Source organism: Phaenicophaeus curvirostris, chromosome 2 (genome assembly GCF_032191515.1).
Source record: "Phaenicophaeus curvirostris isolate KB17595 chromosome 2, BPBGC_Pcur_1.0, whole genome shotgun sequence".
Lineage (NCBI taxonomy): Eukaryota > Metazoa > Chordata > Aves > Cuculiformes > Cuculidae > Phaenicophaeus > Phaenicophaeus curvirostris.
The window spans coordinates 64,380,993-64,406,655 of NC_091393.1; the positions used below are offsets into that span (position 1 = coordinate 64,380,993).

Below are 25,663 nucleotides of genomic sequence, written 5' to 3' on the forward strand. Positions count from 1 at the left end.
CATGCTATCCATGCACATACATAGATTTTAAGCATAAGGTTATTTTTGCCCAGCATAAACTGGGATATAAACCAGACCAATGTTCAAACATCTGAAAGAGGACCTTTGATATTGTACAGGCAGATATGAAGTTTATACTTTGGGAAATTATTAAAGTCACAGTTGCAAACATCATGGAAATGACAGAGCCGAACGTGAACTCCTCAGCTGTTCCAAGAAGTGACAGGTTTTGATTTGTTACTTTTTTTAAACTAAAAATGAACACATTGTCTCATACTTGTTTTAGCTGACCTTCAGACAGATCATGTGACACTAGAGGCTTCAGCTTTTTACATGTTTGTTAATGAACAGTGGCATAAGGTTCTGCAAGTAACACTGTACCTGATAAAAATCAATAGTTCCTTATAGATGCCTTGACCCTCTTTTTTAAAAATTCACCCTTTAAAAAAAACTAAAAAAAACCCACCCAACAAAGTTAATATTAAAACCTCTGATACTTTTCCATATTCAAGGTCTATTGGATAAATAACGTAGCATTTCCCTGAGCTGCAGAAAATTTCTCTTAACCCAGTTTTTCCTGTAAAAACAAAGCTATCATTTCAAGCTCCCCTATAAAAGTTCTGTTGTCATTGGTTTCCCTTTTTATTTCTTACTGTGTGCATTGTACTATTTCCATAAGCCTTTCTATCAAACTTACTAAGTACAAACCTGCAAGGCTCCTCCTAAAGTCCCTTAAGTGTTATTTACAGATAGGAAGAGGGGCTCACCTAGCTCTTCTTATTCAAACTCCTAGTGGTCTGGGTGCATGTTTAGCAACTAAACATATTTTAGAAGTATCTGTGTATTGGTTTCAAACCCTTACTCTTGCCTATGCACCACATCAACCAACAGGTTGTCTTTAAGTCTTAGAGTGAAAAGGATCAGAAAATGGAATAAGATTTTTTTTTTTTTTAACACTGATATAATTTTTGCTGGATGTTTCTTGCACAGGAAAAATATTTCCCCACTGTGGGGTTCCAGTGGCAAGGGAGAGTTACTGGGACTGTTTGTGCTAGCACTGCCACAGAAGAAATGCCTATACATCCATCTCTTCCTCAAAGGATTGTTTGTAAAGGCTTTACTGAGGGCTGATTGTCCTGCGGAATTTCTGTAATCAAAAAAAAGAAAAAACCTAGTAACCTTAACCATAAATGCTGCAGCATGAGAAACTACTTCAATAAAAATCCAGTATGACTGAAGGATATTAATATACATAAAGAAAAAAAAATCCCTAGTTATATATATATAGTGAATATATTGCATTGTTTTCACAGTTATACACTAAAGAATTCATGGGCACTTCCAAAAGTTATGAGATTATTCCAATATGCAGGAATAATACAGTGAAAGATGAACCAGCTGCTGTTATCCAACCATTTACCAAAAACGTACAACTTTGATTTCTGACTGATTAAAAAACAACATTTTAAAAAATCATTTCCCTTTAATCCAAGATTACTGTAAGTCTAAATACCTAACGGGAAAGAATATTTTTGAGCAGAAAGAATATGTTTAAGGTCCATTTCAATTTTATGAGCAAGAGTATCAAAGTCTGATCAAATGGCCACTGCCTAGAAAAGTTGCACTTTCAAACAAAAGGGGCAGACTCACAGACCTATTAATGATATACATCTGTTAAAAGGTTTATAATGGGTACAGTTCCACAGACGCTTTTAGTCTGTGCACTCAGCACTGCTACTGCAGTGACTACTCCTGCCTTTTCCCTTGGGCCAGCAAGAATATTTGTACTGACAAGTTCTTTGGAGAAATTGATTGAAGTTGAAAGTCAGCCTTTTTTTTGTCCCAGTTAGCAGATCCTAGTATTGGTTCAGTACACCTCTGCAGGGACAGTTGTGCAAACAAAAAAACCAAAACAGCATGTCAGAGGCTGGGGCTATCATTTTGCAAAATACAGCATACCATTAAAAGACTAAGACCCCACGCTCCTGTCACTGATCTTTCACTAGCTCCAGCACTCCCAGGATTCCTGGATGGAATTTTTCAGCAGCAATGTAGATTTATCCTGGACTAAAGAAACTGTATGAACATGGCTATGGTTGTACCATTACTGCCAGCTACAGAATCACACAATACAAAAGCCAAAAGTCATAGCAGACTTTATCAACAGTTCTCTTTCTTGCCTGAAGGCTTGCTACCATCCAGCCCTAAAATCAGATATGTCAACTACACTTTCTAAAATATGGCTTTACATTCTATTTTGTTCCTTCCATTAAAATCATAGCATTACTAGAATTAAAATAGGGCTTTCTTGGGTCTCTCTGCTCTCTTCTGGCTGAAAGATCTGTAAAAGGTAACATTACAGGTACATCAGATCTGCTGAAAAAGTAAGCTAAACCTTATTACTTAGCTCCTCAGGAACAGGGAAGAGTAGGGCAGCCTTTGGGAGGGCAATGGTACAAGGCCCCGCACTGTACAGACTACACCCTGTGAGACAAAAAAGATGTCAGAAACGTCGCTAGATCTGGAAAAGCTACAAGCTGTCAAGTCCTTTAATTCTAAATTTCTAAGAAGAAAAACTTTCCCTCATAGTAAATATTCCACTTAATTTGCTCAAGTAGCATCCTTCGGGACACAGTTTAGCTCCAGGAACACTGGAAAGGAATTTAAAACAAGATTTAAAGACTTATCTACATCTGTTCCTGAGAGCCTTATAAGCAACACAAATCCAGTGTAACACCACCACAGTAAGTATTGAAGAGTAGCTGACTGTGACTTTACTAAAGCGCTGAAAGATATAGGACAGTTACTTGTCTTAGTAATTAGTTCTTATGTTTGACTTCTACTATGATTTGCTGACAAGTGAAACTTCAAAAATGAGGTTATCTGGCCCTAAGCCAGGATCATCAAGCACAGCACTGCCAGCCAGTCGAGGGAGATGATTGCCTGGTTCTACTCCACACTGGTGTGGCCCCACCTTGAGGCCTGTGTGCAGTTTTGGGTGCCACAGTATATAACAAGTATATCAAGCTACTGGAGAGTATCCAGAGGATGGACACAAAGTCGGTGAAGGGTTTAGAGGGGAAGTTGCATGAGGAACAGCTAAAGTCACTTGGTCTGCTCAGCCTGGAGAAGAGGAGACTGAGGGGAGACCTCACTGCAGTTTACTGCTTCCTCGCAAGGGAAGGAGGAGGAGCAGGTATTGATCTCTTCTCCCTGATGACCAATGACAGGACCCAAGGGAATGTCAGGAAGATGTGCTGGGGCAGTTTAGGTTGGATATTAGGGAAAGGTTCTTCACCCAGAGGGTGGTGGAGCGTTGGACCAGGCTCCCCAGGGAAGCAGTCATGGTACCAAGCCTGACAATCTTCAAGAAGCATTTGGACAATGCCCTCAGACACATGGTATGAATTTTGGGGTTGTTCTGTGTAGTGACAGGAGTTGGACTGGATCATCCTTGTGAGACCCTTCCCATGCAGGTCATTCTACCATTCTACAATTCTATGATCTTGCTGTGACTGAACTCTACTTTTGAAAGAGTGAACAAAAAAAAATGCATACTAACCTTATCTGAAAATATACAGGCAAATTCCATTTGTTGTTAAAGCTGTGGTAAGAGGGATGAGATCTTAACCGTTTCACACTGGCCTGAGAGCCACATTGTCGTTCAAATTTCCGTACAAAATCCATACTAGTAGTGTACTTCTGCAGAAAAAGAATGAGAACTCCGATCACACATAGGATCCCTGCAAACAAGGAAGGCCACCACCCATCCATCAGAACTCTTGCATCACACGACAGTTAAGCTCAAGATTCAGAATGGGCTGGCCCTGCTCCCATCACCAATCATACAAGGCTAAAATTCTGGATTGCAGTGAAATCAATTGAACCCAATGAACTAGTAGGTATTATTCTGATAGAAAAGCTAGTGCAGGATACTCCTAAAAAGCATAATATTGTCTAAGTACCCCATTCAAGCACAATTGATCAGAAATGCATCAGTATTTCTGAGCCGAATCACTAGGGTGGAACAATGATGCTGCACAGTACTAAGAACAGAATTGGTTGCAGGAGATAAAGGAGTACAACAAATAGAAATAATCAGGAACAAAACCCAGAAGTACACACAACCAAACATACACAAGAATGAAAGCACGGTATCTTTTTCTGCTATATAGGACCTGTATAACAGGAATTTCTAGAACTGTTTCCCTAGACATATGCTTTGCAAGTATCAAATACTTGCAGAACTTGAAATTATTTCAGACAAACTATCCAGTGCATACTTCTAATAAGATGTTTACAAAACATTAAGTCAGTTGCAAGCAAAAAGAAATGAATACATTAATCCTCAAATACACTGTAAGCTTACTCTCAACAGGACCTTAACCATCTTGAAAATAATGAAATAATAAATCATACACAAAGCAGCAAGTCACATAATTGAAAGCTAGAAGCAAAACAGTGCATAAAAGTGTTATTTCACACAAAATAGACCTCAATAGACCATAAAGGTTTGGTGAATCAATGTAAAAATCAAAATACAGCTACAGTTAAAATCTACCTCTCTGCAGTGAAAAACAGGTTGGCTTATGTGCAAGTTTCTTCTATAAAAAAAAAAAAAAGCCACAAATCTTATCATACTTGTTCATTAGGCCACTGCTGAATTTATGAAACAAGCCTGAACTCATTGCAGTAAGAGTGGCAGCAGGGCTGCAGCAGTAAAGCTTTTACCACAAACCAGAGCACTGCGTCAGTGATTTGGTTTTGCTTGAACACAGGAAAAATAATTTGCGTCATGAACATCCACCAGCAACAGAACATTTCCAAGTAATTTGTCCTGATCTGCCTAATACACCTTCCTTCAGAAAATTTATCACTGCCTGCTGTCTCTACCTTGAAAATAAAAAGTTTCACACTAATCAAGTCAAGCTGCAAGGAAAAAAGATCCAACTATTTCAGCAATCATGGTTAAATAGACAGACGGGTCAAGAAGAAAAGCAGAAAGCTCATACTTTCTACTTGTGACACCCTAATATACTACTGCTAGAGCCAATCTTCATAACAGAACAAGAAATCTGTTTCAACATTAGTAAAAGATCATCTTCTAGAGGCAGAGCAGCACTACCAATTATGAAAATGAATGGCAAATACTTTAATTTTATAACTTAAGCTTGCTTCATAATGCAATACCAGAGAAAATACTTCTTTTATGTTCTAAAACTTACACACTGCCTCCAATTATTTTCATTTCTATATTTAGTTTGCTTGTGTTTCTAATCACAACATAATTTGCAGTACTGAAAGAGAGCAAAAGCTAAAACAAGCAAGTGAAACAAAATTTTTTTAGCCTCTTCACAGCATAAGGCAAATTGTGACCCAGGTATTTTGTCAATATGACAGGCGCTATCGTACAGAAGCCCCAGTTTTGGGTGAACACTGGAGTCATCCACTCCTGCCTTCATTGATGTTGCAACTTTACAACTAGGAAAGAATATCTACTCCTAAATCAAATACCATCGCCAAATTCACATAACTAAACAGCTTCCAGCAACTCCAATACGAGCTTTCCTGACAAACTCGAGGGGAGAACTAATTACTACAAAAAATAATTCAAGTGATTTGAGATAACATCCTTTTCTGAGCCATGCAACAACATGAATTTACACAAAAGCAGCAGGGAAAAAAGCTAGTGAACATGATTTATTAAATTCTTGTGTGTATCAAAGATGTCACAAATGGAAAAAAATAAAATTAATTACCTCGTGAAACGCATCTGGGTTTCCAGGGTTAAACAGCGATGGCAATTTCTCTTCTAAACCACGTACTATTTCTGGCCACACTGAATTCACTAAGAAATCATATCCAGGAACAATATCTGCTTTTTCACTGAAATACAAGTGAGGTTATTCCATGGTTTTATTTTACTACCAAGTTTCTATCAGATAACTAAAAAGACACGCACAGCCTTAGATATAATTCAGCTAAGTTGTTTTTGGGTTTTTTTTATGTAAGTATGCTGACTCCCTTAAACTATTTTTCCTTCCATGTTTCATCTCTCATCCCACAGTCTCATCAAATGCAGAGTATTTTTTTATAACTCCCAAAGTTTTTTAAAATTTTATCAGTTATATATTTTGTGAGTGTGTTCTAGATGAGTACATTTCAGTTCAGAACGCCTGTTCTTACTTATATGTTTCAAGTTTTAACAGCTCCAAACTTCACGGAGGTACCAAGTAGGAGTAATGTGACTAATGAAATGGAAAGAAGCAGAACTTATTCATAATTGTTCCAAGCTGTATTTACACATGATATTGTCCTCCCCAGCAAAACATTAAAAGCTACCTTGATTATGAAAATTTATAAATTGAGAGCAGAAGAGATAAAAGCATTTAATTCCGGTTCAGGACACCACAGCACAAAGTAGAGACATTCCAATATTAAGAAGAAAGATTAAAACTTGCTGAGGGATTAAAAGAATTGAAATGTTAGTAATACTTAGGAAACACAAAAAAACTCAGTAATGAACGACTAATTAGAAAAGTAATGTCACAGTCCCTAGGGGCTACATCCATAGCTCTGCTAATTACAGTAGTCTCACTATTAACCAGCCTGCAAGCAGATGAATAAATGGATACAATTCAGTAGACCTGAATTACTTAAACTTCAAAACAAGCAATTTAATTGCATAAGGAATTAAGCACTTCTGAAAAAGGCAATGGATGCACTACATAAATCAATTAAACCTGTAGTCAAACCTCTGGGAATCATCCCCATTTTTTTCATGTCCACTAACAACTCAATAACTTTTGAACTTGGATGTTTTATTAGCTTTATTATGCCCTTCATCTTGGATGAAGTGTACAATCATGTTTCATGTATTCAAAGCACCAAGGTATCTGACACATTTTGAATAGTACTCAGTTCTATGACTGAAATTCAGGATTCTCTTTCCTTCCACTGAAGGACTGGGCTTCAACACCAAGGAAGTGCATTGTTTTGTTTTGAAAAACACCAAAGGAGAGAGAAATCAAACTTGACTACGAATATTCAGGGAAGGCTCCATGGAAGTTAATCACGCAAAGCATTTAAAGAGTATATGATACTTGCTGTAGCCATAGTGCAACTGAAAGAAACCCCAAAGTATTTACCTTGAAATAGCTCCCCCTGTTACTTCACGCAAGAGACGGCAATGATGAGGAACAAATTCCAATAGTTTATTGTACATAGCCTGGAGGCCATTAGGATGAGATTGAACATACTGTTCCACAATCACCTGCCAGGATGAGTTCAATGTTAAAAGTCAAAAGAGTGAATATGAAATACTATAATGCAAGACTCGCTGTCTACTCACTCAAAACTCCTAACACTATAATCCCAAATATTGGGACAGTCACTATATTACTTTTTTATATTACAGTTTCCAAGTATAACTTGCCAGTTTGAATCATTACATCCTTTAATGCAGCACTCTAACTGGCAAGATTGGCCACAAGAATGGGAAGAAGCTCCTTGTGTTTAAATGTTAGCCACCTTGTCTGGCTCCATCAGTGTAAGATAAAACAACTGTATTATTGCCTGCAGGATAGTTTTAGAAATAATTGTCACGTTGCTTTTATAGGTCTTAATTTTAAGTCTATGCTCTAAGCAGTCTCATTTTTTTGTAAAATACAAGTAAAGAACAAACTGTTTTAAATAGCCTGAAAGTGGAAAAAGAGTACCTCATATCATAGTTATTATGGTTTACTGAGCAAAAACGTTATTAAATATCTCAATTTAAAGAGTAATGGCAGTAAAAGAAACTCTCAACCGCAAATGAAACATACATCAATAGCATAACTTGGGGACTCAAAGCCACTGAAAAGTGCTACGTGTTACAGAGGCAACGATGAGCACAAGATCTATACTGCCTTCAATTAACATGCACAAATTCAGGCAAGCGTATGTTCGCAATTGCCAAGGCAGCTCCTGTACTTCAGTTTTTCTTCCCTACAGGAGCAGGAAAATTAATACTGCTGAAAGATTCATGATGCTAGCTTTAGAAAAACACGCTTATGCTGCTTCTTTAAAGACAATTATTTTAACGCTTTTAAGAAATACTCCAACAATCTAGAGAAAGTGAGGGAAACTTCCTGCAACAGCGCAGTCAGTTAGCACTAGAAATTGTAGGGTAAAAGGACACTTATTCAGATCTCGATAAAGAAAAAAACGTCCTCTGAAATGATTTGGAATTGTTACCTGACCTGGATGCAATTCCAAACATGCTGATGAAAAGGGTCAGAAGAGTTCTTGGTATTACAGCAACGTTATTTCAAGCACACTGACTAGCAATGCAAAAATCTGTTTTATCAGTCATTTTGAACATAGATTAAAGAATCTTTAATTTTTAGATTTTTACTTGAAGCTTGAAACTAGAGTTACCATAATATAATTGCAGGCCCTTAAAAATATTTTTAGTGGCAACTGTGGGTGTGCCGATATGTAAGAAAAATTGAGTACAACTGACAGACTTTCTAACGGTTTGACTATAGCAGCAGGCTACTGCTTGAGCCTTTTTTTTGAGGAATGGTATTATCATCAACCAGAACAAAAAGAAAAAAGTAATGGTGACTAGTCTACAGCTGTTAAGGTCAGAAGAAGTGGCAAGAACAAAACAGTGCTACAAAAAGGTGAGAAACCATTTTACAGGTAGCAGCAAAAGTTGCACAGTCAAGAGAATCAGCATCAAGTCCCCTAATTTTGGAAAATTCTACTAGTACTTCATGATTGGTCCAACTTCTTATTGTAAACTGATGGCCTACTAAAATGACTTTCTCATGAATTGAGAAATTACCTTTCTGACACATTTGTTCCACCAGACAACAGCAAATGCTTTCCAAACAAACGCTTGTTCCTGCTCCAGCTGGTGTCCTGGTACAGCTGGAAACAGCAGAAACTGATTCCTCACAAAATGAGAAGAAAACAACTAAGAACTAATTTTGCTGCATTTGCCTGCTACTGAGCAAGCCACAAAGACATGCAAGTACCAGATCTGATCCAATTTCCTGCTCCAAAAAAAGAATAGATTTTTTTCCTAAATCATATGCTTGGTTTAAGGTTTGTGGGTTTGTTTCCTCATCCCCCAAAAATATAGGTCTAAAAATAATTCCAACTGGATATAACCTGAATTTAGTGACAGGGAAAAAAAAAATTCCTCAACCCTTTTTTCTTAAATAGCAAGAACAAGCAATCATTGTGTTGGGTCTCAGTTCTCCTGCTTTTTTCACAAAGGCATTTTGAAGCTGTTTAAGGAAGATGGAGGCCAAAAGAAAAATAAGCAGCTTTGCAAATCAATTAATTTTCTTAAGATTCTCGATTTCATCTTACCTCATCTATATACGGTTTTACAAGCACTTGACCAACTAGTGCCTCTGCATCTCGCGTTTTGTCAATTGTTGCATAAGTGCGAAGACAGTGACGTATTATATCAACATTTGAAGTCTGAAGGCCTTCCAAGAGCAGCCCTTCCAGAGACTGCTGCAACATAGCTGTTATTCCAGCTATACGCTATGAAGAGAAAAAATACAGTAATAAAAAACCTAAAAGCAAAGCCTTAACATCATTACTTAAGAAAATTCTTCCAAAAATGCCCAATTCAGCTTTCCATTCTCATTTGAAAAGTGCACAAGTTTTGATAACTGTCAGCGTTAAATGAACATTAACACAAGCTTAACAGGTTATTGATGCTATTTAACACAACATTTATTATAACGAGGTTATAAAGGCAGCTATTTTCCTCTAGATGTTTTAAGTTTGACACTAGCTCATCTAAGGTGCCCTTTATCCTGAAGAAATAGGTGAATAATTGCTCCTCGTTCAACTGAACCACTATGTGTGATAATATGCAAAAGCTTGAAAAATCACCAGGGATAACAGCTGTGGCATGTAGCCCTCACTGTCAAGAACTAAAACCAGTGTGTTCCCAGGACCACCTGTCCAATTACGGCAAACAAAAGACATCGAGTGACACTGGCAATTGAAAGATATTCCTTTAGATTCCTTCCAGCTTCCGCCAAACAGTTGCTTCAGCCAGTGTATATTATTCTACTTCCTAATCATTCTTCCTGATTTCCTACATCTCTTCCACTAGATCCGACTCATTGCTACACTACCTCCAGCCTCAAGTTGGTCCCTTACAACTTCATAATTGAAGCAAGCTCAGGAACAGACATTAACTTAATCACAGCTAAACTATCAATTTAAGAAGTCAAATTTCTTTTTCTCTGGCCTTTTGCATGCTAAATTGTGTTCATCCATCCTAAACTGATTCTTTCAGTAGCCACAGAATTTGTTCTGAACATGCAAAGCCTGTTACCCACTTGCTGACTAGTCATGAAAACGATGACCTGACGATCCTCAGCCACAACAAATGCAGAACAGAAGCCCTTGCAAGCATCATTAAGGAATCAATGCAACCAAGTAACAAAGGTCCTCTCATCATAAATACTACCCACTTGCCCACACTTCTGCTGCTACCAACGTTTGGTAACTCGGTGGAGAGAACAGTCTTGTAAGCTGCTTATGAATCAACAGAGTACCACTGAAGTCTTGAGCTGAGGCTTGTTTATATTGTCAACAGACGTACAGAGTCAAAACCTGGAACTATAAACTATTTTTCTAGCTTGAAAACTATCAAGAATGTCAGCTCAAAGCTAATCGGCTTAAAGCATTAACTCGTCTTCCTATTCACATTGTTTGTACTGTCTACCTTTAAGCAGTCTTCATTTGTTTTCCCCTCTCTCTCTCTCTCCAATGAATAGACAGAAGAAAAAAAAATAGTCAATTAATCTTTTAGATTAGACAGTTATTACAAACAGGATATTAAGGAGACTAGCCTACCAGCCTAGTAGCACAGTCAGGTGCACAGTCAGGCACCAAATTTCACTAAAATAAGTTGAATATATCCAAACCAGTCGTTCTATGGGCACATTCCACTTATTCTGGTCTGTATACCACAATTAACAAAACCAGTACAAATCTCTAGAACTAGGCCTCAATATCAGTAAGCAGACAAATGGCAAGATACAATATGCTGACAAATACGTATTTGCTACTCTTATTCTAAGTAATTTATCCTAAAGAAGTTAGCAAACAAAGGATAAACTCTCGGAAGCAGATATAATTCTAGCCAACTGATAAAGATGACCTCTTAAAACTCGTTTTCCCCCATAAATTAATTCAGTGAAACTCTGTGGAAACAGGTATTTGTCTTTCAATTACATAGGTTTTGCTTTATCCTACAAATGTTAAGCTGGCTATCAATACTTACTGGTCTCACTCTGTCCAAAAGGGGCATTCCTTTGCTCTGTACTGCATGAAATTGTAGTTGATTAAATTCTGTGGCAATTCTCTCTAAAACCTGTCCAGTTAAAAGTGGGCTAGAAGAGATGATGCAAAATAAGAATATGCAGTTAGATCCTGTGAAATCAACTCACCTTCACCTGCAGCAGATAAATTATGCTTTCCACCAACCTGTTGTTTAAACTATGTATTTGGAATTCCGATAAACACTACTACAACTATTACAATCATGCAACAGTAATCTGGAACAGACTACGTGATTAGAGTAGTTTGGGGGCTACCAGGACATAAAGTGAGTGAAACAGAAGCTGAGAGGTACGTAAGAAGCCACCTCAGTAGTACGACGCGCTGTTTTCTATCTGATAGTGCTGCTTAATGCCACACGAAAAGACAGCCTTACAGCTCATACTCCAGCAAGCGCTCTTCACCATCCAGATTTGTTTCTAATTTCCCTTTTCCATCACGGGGTAAAACTAATTACAAGTATGTACAGAAACTGTTACACCCTTCTCAGGTCTGTAACATTAGCCAAATTTTCAGCCACTCAAGCACAAACTTGTGTTGATTCTGCAAAATGCCTCACTCTGACTGAAAACATTTGCATATCCTCTATCCCTCTAGGTGTCAACCTATTCTTCTGCCTGCCTTCAACTCATCACCATGGGATCAATTGCACTAAACAGAAGAGACAGTTCAAATGGGTTCATGAAATTTACTTTTTCCTCCAATGTAATTTGCACCTGCATCCCAGTCAATTATTGGAAGTGTATAGCTAGTACATCAGTTCCAACAGTGGCTGAAAGCCATCTTCCACCCTTCAGCAAAGCAAAGGGAGAAGACACTTTCCATGGAGTTGTTAAAAACCAAAATTTGCAAGGCCGATTGGCATCTGTCACAAACTTCCCTTCTACCAGAGGTATTACATGTGTGGTCTGTCTGCCTCAGACTATCCTTGCAGCAGTCCTTTCAGTTATACATTCTCAGGGAAAGCAAGAAAAGCTATTTCCCATGTCACTTTCAAATGCTATCAAAATAAACAGCACTGGAGAGAGTATTTCAGACATGACAGGATTAGTGACTCCCAAGAAAAAAAAGGTATTGCATGCAAACTTCAAAAAGCACACGTTTACTGAAGGCATTACATGTAATTCAAAACTTAAAAGGCCAAGTTACACATTCGGTAAATAATCAGTTTGCAGCAGACTAAACCTGATAAAACACTAAAATAACAGTCACTTATTCCATCAGAGTTACATTTCTAAATATATATCCTAGCATCTGTAAATTGATCCATACCTGTACCATGAAATTAGGTTAGTCCAGTCCAATCAACTACAAACAATTTTTTACCTGCTTCCCTCTAATGAGGACAATTCGTTAGTGCCTTGGGAGTGTAGAATCTTCTCAATTTTCTCAACAGACTGAATAACATGAATAAGTCTCAGGACACACATCTATAATTAAAGAAAGATTTTACACACCTGACTCCAATCCCAGTTTACATTACTGAACAACTCTGATGATATTCTGGATTTTTTTCCTTTTTTTTTTTTCTCCTAGTGTTAAGTTCTCTCCCTCCATCTTAATGTTTCAGTCACACCTCAATTGAAGTATTGCTTACATAAGTCCATAAAAACCCACAATATATGTCACAGACGTAGAACAGCTGTTTTTATCTGATTTTTATCCAGCAAAGTAATCACAAAGACAAACGTTAGTTCCTCCCTCTCATATAAAAATTAAACTGCTGTATTTCAATTACATTCATAATAAGTAAGTCTATATACTATTACAAGCACAAACACAAGTAACTTATTAAAAAAAAAGCCAACCAAAGCAAAAATAGATGGTTTTTGCAAATAAAGTAAAATTGATGTTTATGATCAACTAGACACTTCAATTGTTATTTTTACACACGCAAAATCCTGCACAGTGTGCATCTGGACAGACTAAAACTTTTAAAACTTCGTTTTCTCTGGGTTAGTGGCACATACAAAAGCTGCCCTAATGAGGATCTTTCCAAGGCAATCATCAGTCTGTTGTACCTTTTTTCTTCTAATATCTTCCTGTTTAGTCATTCGGTCATCTACTGCTTGAATTCCTTCACTGACACATGACTTAAGACTCTGTGAGAAAAAAAGTCAGTAAGAAAATTTAAATCTTAAGTTCCACTTAAGATTTTAAAAAACTTAACTCCAAAATCTAAACTAAAACAGGAGATAGATTAACAGGAACATAGGATAAATAAAAGCCACAGTACATCAACTGCCTTCTTACATGAAAAAAAAAGAAACACGGCTAAATAACTGAAAGTATAACCTGCTCGTGAAGTACTGCCACCACAAGTATCATTACTACAACAAGAAGCATTCTTTTAGTACCTTACAGAGAACAAACCACCTTTCGCCCAGAGATAAGCAATAAATCGGTATGATTTTGTCTTGAAATTGAAGTTAATACAATTTAAGTAGCTTTTTTAACAAAACAAGTATTTCCCTATGCTAACTGTAAACATATTTTCCAGCTTAGACATCAAGACTAAGATATTTTGAAGGCACATTTATGCAGCAAGTATCCCTTGATGCAAGCTGCCAAGGCTGAAAAAAATGCCCTTCATTAAATCCCAAGTCACTGCAGAAAAGTCAGAATAGGACTGACCTTCAAGAGGGTGATCTTTTATGGTTAAACCACATCACTGAGCAGAAAAGTGGGACTTCGTTGCATATGATTTATTTACTACCATGTTTAAGTTACTCACATGATAAAACTGTTCAATATTTCACCTTGCACTTGTCTTGCAAGAATCCATTCATTTATCACATTTAAGAAATCCTTGATGTCTTCATTAATAGCCACTACAGAAAATGTAAATTTACTGCTACTACAGCTGCTCGAAAATATGCCTCTCCTACTACCGCTCTAACAAGTCAGTTTTCAAAGAGAAGTTTATTATAACTAACATGAATAACAGACATATGATATATCACATGAAAGTGAGCTGAATTTTACCAAGCTGTGTATAATGATAGTTTTGAGCATACCATAACTTCTTCCCTCAACTGTCCCAAGGGTACTGAGAGCTGGTTAAGGGCCTTGTCCATGCCGACCTAAAGAAATCACCATAAAACCATGTATGACTTTTTGCCAAGTTCATATGTAAATTACTGACAAAGCCTATCATTTACGGATACTCAAACAGAACTGAGAAATTATATCTCTCTTTACAGACTCCGCTTTTAAGTGCGATGCAAAAATATATTACCTCAAATACAGATATCCAACTGCATGTCACACAAAGCCAAAAATTAAAGAAAACTTTGACCTATGGAAGCTTTTCTTCCAGTAGAAATTTTAAATCTCACTCCTTGAACTAATGTAATTGGAACCTGGATGAACTGGAGTAAATGAGTAGGATACACAGTGAACGAGACACTTTAATATGAAAATGATCAAAATTCTCAGTCAAGTGGGTTGGCTTTTTTTTTGAGGTATGTTGACTGTTTAGCAAATTTAAAGGTTCTGAAAGAATTCCTCAAAATGGCCTTACTTGGATCTTTCCTAGTCAACGTTAACAATTTCTTTCAATGTTACAACTACTAGTAGTTTTTAAAAAAGTTTGCCTTGAGTTTAACTTCCTAATTGATTTTTTTTAAGACAAAAAGCACATATCTAAAACATTGATTACAGGGCAACAACAATTCTGCACAGCAGCTACATTCAATAGTAATTGTCTTTCAATTTCGCTTAGTGCAAGGGGTCACAGTTTAAGATGTCTTAAATCTAATAATACCAAAATAAAAGTGACATACATTTCATACAGAAAATAAAAATCACAATAAAATATGTTAAGTATGAACTATGTAGTGCAACTCAATAAGACTTACTAGATTTGTTGAGAGATTAACAAAATCTGCATAGTCCTTATTTATGAGTTCTACCATGGCAGTTTTAAGTAGTTTGTAATAAAGTTCCAAGTCCTCTCTGAGCTCTTCCAACTGCACACGTTTCCTGCAGTCTGATACAAAGTGATCAACATCAAAATCAGGCTGAAAATGAAACAGGGAAGAGATAAGGAGGTAAGTAAAAAGCTCAAACCAGGAACACACCCTGCCCCACCCCATTCCCAAAATAAACTATTCCATATACCACCCAGCTGACCGAACTGGAGTACTGAGGGGGCAAAAAAGGCTACTTAAAGAGAGTAGTTTCCACTGTTCTGAGTCCTGGTCTTTAATCTCAAAAGCACACAATGCTGTGGGTAAGAGTACTAGAGAACTAGTTCTCCAAAACACAACAGTGTATATTCGCTGCACACTTAAAAGAAAACCCGAACAAACAAAACCCCCAAACAATAGTGGAAACACAGTATTAAGAACTACGTTAAGCTGTTAAGGGAAATGAGAAAGCAGGATAAATATCCATGTAGGACCTAGATATTACTGATAGTGGATTGTGATAAACAGAGTATTGTATTAAGGCTATAATAAGAACAGGTATTGGAAATTAATCTTTATGACAACTACAAGAACACTGTTCAACTGTGCCACAGAATAGTTTGAATTGGAAAGGACCTTAAAGATCATCTAGCTCCAATGCCCCTGCCATGGACAGGGACACCTCTCACCAGCCCAGGTTGCCCAAAGCCCCGTCCAACCTGTCCCTGAACACCTCCAGGGATGGGGCAGCCACAACTTCCCTGGGCAACCTGTGCCAGTGCTTCACTACTCTTATAGCGAAAGAACTCCTCCATATGCCCAGTCTAAATCCACCCTTCTCCAGTTTATAGTCCCATGTACCACCCCAGTGCGGCTGAATCAACAGATTGTGTAGGAAATGTCAGACTTAGAACATGGGTATTAGATTTTTATGATTGGAGGAGGAACGTGACCAGTTGAAGCATCGCTTCTGAGGGAGAACCAAAACAAGACAGTGGAGATGAATTATCAAGGTGGACTTCTGTGGACTTTCAGGTTAATGAAGGGTAAAGAATCAGGAGCACACTGAAGAACACCAAGACCTTTTCAAAGAATCATAGAATAACCAGGTTGGAAGAGACCCACCGGATCATCGAGTCCAACCATTCCTATCAAACACTAAACCATGCCCCTTAGCACCTCATGCACCTGTGCCTTGAACACCTCCAGGGAAGGCGGCTCAACCACCTCCCTGGGCAGCATGTTCCAGTGCCCAATGACCCTTTCTGTAAAGAATTTTTTCCTAATGTCCAGCCTAAATCTCCCCTGGTGGAGCTTGAGGCCATTCCCTCTTGTCCTGTCCCCTGTCGCTTGGGAGAAGAGGCCAGCACCCTCCTCTCTACAACCTCCTTTCAGGTAGTTGTAGAGAGCAATGAGGTCTCCCCTCAGCCTCCTCTTCTCCAGGCTAAACAACCCCAGCTCTCTCAGCTGTTCCTCATAAGGCCTGTTCTCCAGTCCCTTCACCAGCTTTGTTGCTCTTCTCTGGACTCGCTCCAGAGCCTCAACATCCTTCTTGTGGTGAGGGGCCCAGAACCGAACACAGTATTCAAGGAGCAGTCTCACCAGTGCCGAGTACAGAGGGAAAATAACCTCCCTGGACCTGCTGGTCACGCCGTTTCTGATACAAGCCAAGATGCCATTGGCCTTCTTGGCCACCTGGGCACCCTGCTGGCTCATGTACAGTCGCTGTCAACCAACACCCCCAGGTCCCTCTCCTCCAGGCAGCTTTCTAGACAGACTTCTCCTAGTCTGTAGCACTGCATAGGGTTGTTGTGCCCCAAGTGCAGGACCCGGCACTTGGCCTTGTTAAACCTCATGCCATTGGACTCTGCCCAGTGGTCCAGCCTGTTCAGATCCCTTTGCAGAGCCTCCCTACTCTCCAGCAGATCGACACTTCCACCCAGCTTAGTATTGTATAATGCTATGTAAATATCTGATTATTTTGTGTGGGCCATCGCCTCAGTGAGTGGTGAAGGCCCATCTCTAAGCTGTAAATAAAGCAAGCCTAGAGTTACCCACTGTCTGGTGAAAATCCTTTACTGTGAGCTCTCTTAAGCCTTCAAGCCTGGATCCTGGTTACCAGTTCACCTGCACATTGGCTTCAAAGCCTGCAGAGCCTGATGTGGAGAACACACTGAGAAAGTTGGGGTTGTTCAGCCCGGAGAAGGCTCCGAGGAGATATTACAGCGACCTTCCACCACCTGAAAAGGCTACAGGAAATCTGGGGAGGGACTGTTTAGAAGGGCATGGAGTGATAAGACTAGGGGGATGGGCATAAACTGGAGAGGGGCAGATTTAGACTACACATAAGAAGGAAATTCTTCACTTTGAGTAGGGTGAGGCCCTGGCACAGGTTGCCCACGGAAGCTGTGGCTGCCCCATCCCTGGAGGTGTTCAAGGCCAGGCTGGATGGGGCCTTGGACAGCCTGGGCTGGTGGGAGGTGTCCCTGCCCATGGCAGAGGTGTTGGAACCAGATGATCCCTTACAACCCAAAGGTCCCTTACAACCCAAACCATTCCGTGGTTGTACGAAGGCGGGCGGGGCTCTGCCCTCGCGGCTGACCCGCAGCCCCCGGACCCGAGTGACCGGGTGCCCGCCCCCAGCAAGGGGACACCCGGGGGTCTCTGCCCAGGCAGAGGCCACGGCGGAGCTCAAAGCCGCGGCTGCCCCACCCCGGAACCTGCTGCAGGAGGCCTGCCACCCACCTTCATGAACTCGTCCTTGTCGAAGCAGAGGTTCTCGGGGCCCCGGGGCAGGTTCATCTTCTTCGCCTCCATGTCCGGCCCCGGCCCGGCGGGACCCGCCCCGGCCGCGCCCCCTCCGCCCGGCGCGTGCGCGAGGGGAGGCGCGCGGCCGCCTGAAGAAGCCACGCCCCCTCCCCGTAAGCCACGCCCCCCCCGCCAGCGCCCCACCTCCGCCCGCGCCGTGCCCGTGAGGGGCGGGGCCTCAGGCCGAAGCCACGCCCCCTCTCCCTGTCTCGGCCCTATAAGCCCCGCGCATCCGGCGCACAGAGGGGGCGGAGTCACCCTCGTAGCCACCCCCATATTCAAGTCGCCACGCCCACTTCGCAGAAGCCAGCTCGGAGCCGTCGATCGCCCCCGCATCTTCGTTCAGACAGGGGCCTAGGCCACGCCCCCTCCGCACAACCCACGCCCCCTTCCACGGGCGCGGCACCGCGTGCCCGCGCAGCTTCGTCCAGAGAGGGGCGGGGCCCCCCGACGCCGCTCCCCATCCGCCAGCGCGGCACCGAGCGCCCACGCAGCCTGCGCTCAGAGAGGGAGGGGCGGGGTCGCCTCAAGCCACGCCCCTTCAGCGAAGCCACGCCCCCTCCGCGGTCGCGGCACTGGCCTACGCAGCTCGCCGCCCTCCAGGGGCTCTGCCTACACCTGGAGCTACGCCCCTCAACAAGCCACGCCCCCTTTCAAAAACACGCCCGCAGCCGCAGCGCCCCCTGCAGGACTCCCTGCAGGGCTCCGAGCCGCCGTGCGGGCAGGGCGGGGATCTCCCAATGGCGGCTGGCGGGGGTGGGTTGTGGGAGCAGGGCCGAGCAAAGCTGGCCGGCCCAGGCCCTTCGGAGGAAGCCCTCCGGTATAAGACGAGGGGGTACGGCCTCGAGTTCCGCCAGGGGAGGTTCAGATGGGACGTGAGGAAAAAATTCTTCACTGAAAGGGCTGTGGGGCACTGGCGGAGGCTGCCCGGGAGGGGGCTGAGTCGCCATCCCTGGAGGCGTTTAAAAGACGGGCGGATGAGGTGCGCGGGGAGATGGTTTAACAGAGGACAAGTGCGGTTGGGCTCGGATCTCAGAGGTGGTTTCCAGCCCAGCGATTCCACGGTTGTGTGGCTTTTGCCACGGCGTGAAGCCCGTGGAGCCGGGCCCCAGCACGGAGAACTGACCCACAGAGCTGTGGGGCGAGCTGTCCAGGCCCATATCCAGGCGATACCCGGTGCTGCGGAGGTGGGAAGGGGCTCTAGGAGGTGGGATGGTGCAGCCCCTTGGCCCTTAGCTCCTCGGCCCAGGGCCACGTCACCTTGGTGGAGACCCTGCCGCCTCTCTCGGCAAGCTCTGCCAGTGTCTTGACTGCTCCTACCAGCCAAAAAAACCAGCTTTTCCTTCTATTTGAATTTGTTGCAGTTTGTGCCCACGTGGTCCAAAGTAACAGGAATTGACTGAGAACATAATTGCCTCCTCCATCCTCCTGCGTTTCAGCAGGCTGTTCTGTTAGGGTCATGTTTCCTTCAAACTCTTCTTCAAGGTCGCTTATGCCTTAGCAAAGACAAATTTAGCTCTAAAAAGCCTCCCTGCTGTCACTTGCGTTTCTGTTTGCCGCCTCAGGATGGAAGGCAGCAGACGATCCCATTCCTCGCACGTATATTTTATGGATTTAATTTTGTCTCAGTGAGCTCAAATGAGGAGTGAGTCCAGCGCCTGACCAAAGATTTGTAAGGGCACATAGTTCTGCCTGTTGCTCCACTGACGAGGGTGGAGAAGACTGCCTGGGTGTGATGGATGTGGGCTGAGTGGAGCTGCAGAGATACACTGGGCTAGAATCCACCCATACCTCATGGGCAGGTAGGGTTTTGGCAGGTCCACCGCGCACATCCTTGTGTAACTCCAGCAGTGCCTCTGCAGACCCCAGCTGGCCTGTAAGCAACAGTGATTCATGCCAGTGATTCACAATTAGCACATGAGTTGGTTAGGAATTCCTTGAATTATTGGAAGCATGAAGAGCTGAGCAGTTCACTGATGACTCTGGTGGGCACGTGCAGCTACTGGCTGGCTCCTCGTGTGCTAATTGCCCCTGCTTGCTGTCACCCTGTCCATTTGGAAAGCTCTTCAAGACTGACAGATTTCATGGTGCCCAACCCTCTCAGAGATTTCAAATGTTGGCAGGCGTGGTTTATAGCTGTCAGGTGTTGTCAGCTAGAGAGCAAAGAAGATACACCCACCACATAATTCCACACTGACGCTTTTTTGTGATAGTTATGACTATATGTATCAGATCACAAAGGTTTTCTTACGTTGTGATATTTAGATGTCTCCATTCTGGTACAGGAACAAAGCCAAATTACTGCTTAACTGTCTCTTTAATTTAATGAGATGGATGCTTGAAATTAAAATTTTAACCAGTTTTTAAAGTTAACTCCTTAATAAAGGAGATACACCTACTTTTTTAAGGTTTCAGGTATTAGCTGAAGCAAATCTTGCTCTTAAAATACCTACAGTTGCCATTTATGTTTTTCTTTACAAAGCTCCTATTATGAAGTTTCTCAAGGAAATAAAAAGTATGCTTCCACTTGTATTTGTTTATTAATGAATTCTTTACACTTCATATTTATTGATGTCATTATAAATTAAATATTAAGTTTATGGAATTTAATGATTTCTGATGGAAACAATTTCAGTATGTTAATAGTAAAACCAGAAATAGGACTTACAAGTTATTTCCATCTTCACCTGGGGCAGCGATGCACGCAATAAAGTTTCTCCAAGATGGAAGAGACTAGCAAAGAATTGAGAGAATTAACCATTCTGGAGTCATATGAAGCTCTCTTTACCACCACTGTGTTTGTGCTAGGATTACTTAGTTCATTTGTACTACAAGGCCCTTCATCCCTTTCCTTTTCTGACTTTTGTCACTGTCATTGCAAGATTCCGAGGCTTAAAAACCACAGTTTTAAACTCTTTCCCATGATCCTTTCCAACCATGAAGACATGACAATAATTCCTCATGAAAACTGTAATCACTATTTAATCTGCAGGTTTAGGATAACATATCATTAAGAGACCTATTAGGTGAATGAAGAGAGAAGGTGAATTCTATCTCAGTATTATTGCTATTATCTGAATAAGGATGATGTAGGTGCCATGGAGTAAAAGAGCTACTTTTAGCTCTTGTGTGGGTGCTGTATTTTAAAGATTCCAGCATCTCTTCTCATTCTCAAAAAAAGAACATTTGAAAGTATATGTAATGATATGACAAATGATGTTTAGTATAATTGTATAATCATTTTCCTGAAGGCTGCCAGTGACTAATCCACTATCTTGGTAATGCTTACATTCCAGAATATATCAGTTAAGTTGGGCAGGAAAGCAGCTAGATTTACCTCCCACCATATTCTTAAGATTTCTCTCTGGTTTTGTTATTTCGAAAAGCTGAAGGCATCATGTACAATTTATGATAAAGGAGAAACCCATGTAGCATGCATGGACAGAGATACTACAGTTAAGTTGTGGTAGACACTCCAGGTACCAAGAACCTTCAGGAAACGTATATAGTATTGCACAAATTAACGTGCCAGTGGTGATTAAGTGTTTTTAATATCTTTCCTTCCTAGAGTGAAATCTCCATCAATTTATCACTTGCATGTCTGGAAAAAAATGTAGAAGAAAAATTCTGTGTTAGCTGCTTGCAATAGATGTTAAAAATGGTGAACACCTACTAATGCATACAAATTCAGGGCAGAAGAGGGTATTTTCCTAATATTGACATCTTACTGAGTGCTCTTATTTTGTTTAGTTCTGGGAATGGAATTGCTTAAATGAATAAAAGTCCCTGGCTGAAGTCCTAAACACAGAAGTCAATGAGTGAATTCTGCTGATTTACATGATAATTGTCAGTCACTGGAACATGTGCCTAACTACAAAGGTTTAAATAATCCAGTGATGCTGCAGTCATGCTTAAAAAAGCCTTGGTCCTAAATGAACAAGATAAAGAAGAAATCAGCAAATTCCTCAAGTGGTGTGTCTTGGAAACCAACTATAAAACGCAATAATACCATTGGTTTGTGGTTGTGTTAAAATATGATTTTATAGATATGATACAAAGAAACATACATCTTGACATAAGGAAGAAAATTTTTGATGGTAAGAAAAATCATTCACTGGAAAAATCTCCCCAGGGACGTGGTAGAGTTGTCATTGCTGGAAGTTTTCAAGATGCAAATTCATCTAGGCTCCCTTTCCAATTAAAGGTTGGACCAGATGATCTTTGCAAGTCCCTTCCAACCTGGGCATTTCTATTGTTCTGGGATTCTATGATTCTATGATATGTCCTGTAAGATCTACAGTGAATGTATGTAAAATGTATGAAAATGGACCAGCTTAAAACATGTTTTGAACAGATACCATGTTAGAATACTGCAGAACTGTCCCCTTTCCCTGATGTGTTAAGTAAAGACTAATACTTTACATCAAAGATGTGTTGAGTGCAGAGAGATGAGGAAGCAGGGGGGCAGGAAAGGAGGCAGGGAAGGAGGAAGCTTCAGCGCTGTCATGCTTGAGTTGCCATGCCTAAACAAATCATATCATAAAGGAGCTGCTTAACTTATAATATTTCAACTCAGTGCCCCAGTTAATAACTGGAAAAAGACTGTGGGTTTCCACCTTCTGCTCCTCCTGACATACTCACGATGACAGTAAGGAAGGTTCTCAAAAATGGTTCTTAATTCTGAAAATTTCTTCTGGGTTGTTAGCATCTCAGCTGGTTAGTTGGAGTTCAGTGACATCCCAGGCAGCACCAAAGTAGCAAAGCTGAAACTGAGATAACTGCCTATGTCTAATTCAGCAGACTTTTACCCAAAATTCAGAGACTATCAATTTATTTCCATCAGGAGAGGAAATGGATGGTAGAGTTTTTTATTTCTTTGTTTTAAGACAACAAAGTACAAAAGCTTACCTTCTTTAAGACAAAAAAAAAATTAGAACATCAACACAGTGTTGGGGGTTTTTTGAGATCCAAAAATGCCTGTTAGGTTTTTCATCAGGCTTGCAGTGTTCATGAGGAGGGCCATGAAAATGGTCAGAGGACTGGAATACCTCTGCTATAAAGAAAGGCTGAGGGAGTTGGGGGTATTGCAACCTGGAGAAGAGAAAGCTCCGGGGAGATTTTTTTTCAGCCTTTCAGTAGAGGGCGCTTATAAGAAGGATGGAGAGAGACTCATAAAGTGATAGGGCAAGGGGCAATAGTTTTAAAGTGAAAGAGGATTGATTTAAATTGAATATGAGGAAGAAAATCTTTATGATGAGGGTGGTAAGATACAGGAACAAGTTGCTCAGAGAAGTTGTGGATGCCTCACCACTGGAAGTATTAAAGGTTAGGTCGGACAGGAGCTTAAGCAACCTGATCTAGAGCAAGGTGTTCCTGCCTGTGGCAGGGGTGTTGGACTAGGTGATCTTTAAAGGTCCTTTCTGATCGAAACCATTCTTTAGTTCTGTGGTTCTATGATGCTATTACTTTTGTGGTTCTATGATTGCTTTTCTGTCATTCTGTATTGTTTCTTCAGATTGTCTCACTCTGTTTGGCACAGACCTTTAAGAATACTTAGTGAAACCCCTATGTGTATCTGGTTTCTATTTCTCAGTGGTTTCACGTGTTTGTTTGGGGTCTTTTTGCATTGTGATCTGTATCCGTGCTTTGTTCGGAGATGGCAGAGTTTCAGCCATTTGGTTTCCTAAGGGAGCTCTATAGTTTCTTACAGTTATCACAAAGGAAAGATAACAGTTGTGTTGCAAGTTCAGTGAGGTTTAATGAAGTCTACAATAAGAATGTGTTGTAGAAGAGCAAGGAAACACAAATTTTTCCACCTTTCTCCTTTTCTAATAACTGTTAGAGAAAGAGATGGAAGAAATTTGGGTGTCCCTTGATAACAGGGGTCATGCATTTTTAGCTTTTGCATTGATAGCCACTGGATGTCACTAATGGTTCATAGAGACATACAATTCTGTATACTTTTTCCAGACATTAAAAAAAATTACTTAAAGAGCACAAAGTTTGGATGAGAAATATCACTGTGTGAAATGGGAGCAAATTATATCAGTGTGCAGTAAGCATAGATCTGGTTGAGATCACCAAGCTGTGTTGAACATGCTGACTTTTTAGGTGGCAAACAAATCATCCTTTATAAAATTGAGGAACAAAGCTCGCAAAGGTTACTTGCATAGCTCACTTAAGAGACATGAACGTAACCAAGCTAGAAGAAAAACTCCACATGGGAAAATGTAAGTGTGAGTTGTGGTGTATGTATAATGGATATTGCATATAGGTGTACACTCACACATGCAGAGTCCACCTAGTAACACCACAAGAGAGAAGAAAATGAAAAAGATTTAGAAGTGCCATTATTGCATAAACCAGTTAAGAAGAAAAATACACATCTAAGGATTTCAATAAATGTACTTTAGTTGGCAAAGCATCTTCTGACCAGCATCATTGTATAGGTGCAGCTACTGCTCTGCCTTTTGCACTGTAAGTCCTAAGAAGACAACATAGCAAATGACTTAATACTGTGATGATTTTTGCATTAAATTAGCATCCACTAGCATACCCGCTACAGATGTATGTAGAACTTCCAGACTTCTGTTCAAGAAATCCTAGAGAGAAATATCTATTTATGCAGCACATATGCCAGATATCAGACATAACTCAGCTGCTTTTGATTTGCTGTGAGTGCACAGATCAACTGTGCAGCCGCCATGCAAGGGACAGCTATCTGCTACAGTCCAGGCAAGTGTTTTGGTCAGATCCACTGGGCTCAGATGCATTCCCATTGCCTGGAATGCCCTGAATTTCCTGACACATGCAGTCAATCTGCTTTTGCACCACCAGCCATCTGCCAAGGGCTGCATGATTTCTAGAAATGCCAAAAAAATAGCCAGGCTCTGCTTTTTCTTCAAGGACATAAACTGCAGGAAGGAAAAGAGGGCATGCACATTAAAATTTAAACTATAAGCAAGGATACAGAGAGCAGAAATAAAGGTACACTCTAACTACAGCATAACAACTGCAGTCTGGGGACTGGCCTGCATGTTAAGGTAAATTACTTTTATACATGAACACGTATTTGATCAAATTATCATTTCATTGCTTGGTCTTCTGCTAACTCTGTTCTGAATATTGTTGGTTTTTGGTTTGTCCACTGTCAGTTCCTTCCATTTCCGTTTTCATCCCTGTTTCTAAGTTGTAGTCATGTTAATGTTTGTGTGCTCATTGAAGGCCAGGCACACTGGAAGTGGTAGTGGCAGTGGTATATCCAAGGTGTGAATATTTTGGTCTGGGATAAAAAAAAAAAAATGCCAGGCAGCCTGTAATGAGGCTCAGTGTACTAAACACCTTGGTATAACTCTTAAGACTTTGGATGGATTATACGAATAAAACAAAAATTTACTTTCACAGTATGAACAGAAAGACATGCAACATCAGTAAATGGGAGTTGAACGTAAAAGACACACCTGTGGTTTTAAGGAACTGATTATTCATACACAGAATGCCCATAGTGCTCTTTTATCAGTGCTTCAGCCAAGAACAGATGCTTACAAGATGTGCTATCCATTCCTTTGTGGGACTGCATCCTT

General features: G+C 40.8%; 1 protein-coding gene across 1 annotated transcript in view; it reads right to left on the reverse strand.

The window, feature by feature from the left end:
- Positions 1 to 18,146, reverse strand: part of COG2 (component of oligomeric golgi complex 2) — a 32,207-nt gene extending 14,061 nt beyond the window's left edge. The window contains exons 1-10 of the mRNA XM_069852292.1: positions 18,018 to 18,146; positions 15,222 to 15,383; positions 14,379 to 14,444; positions 13,383 to 13,463; positions 12,688 to 12,791; positions 11,306 to 11,414; positions 9,364 to 9,543; positions 7,149 to 7,273; positions 5,760 to 5,886; positions 3,563 to 3,702 (exon numbers count right to left, since the gene is read on the reverse strand). Coding sequence (XP_069708393.1) covers positions 3,563 to 3,702; positions 5,760 to 5,886; positions 7,149 to 7,273; positions 9,364 to 9,543; positions 11,306 to 11,414; positions 12,688 to 12,791; positions 13,383 to 13,463; positions 14,379 to 14,444; positions 15,222 to 15,383; positions 18,018 to 18,089 — 1,166 coding nt within the window. The 5' untranslated portion in view covers positions 18,090 to 18,146. The remainder of the gene's footprint in view (positions 1 to 3,562; positions 3,703 to 5,759; positions 5,887 to 7,148; positions 7,274 to 9,363; positions 9,544 to 11,305; positions 11,415 to 12,687; positions 12,792 to 13,382; positions 13,464 to 14,378; positions 14,445 to 15,221; positions 15,384 to 18,017) is intronic.
- Between the last annotated feature and the right edge of the window lie 7,517 nt (positions 18,147 to 25,663).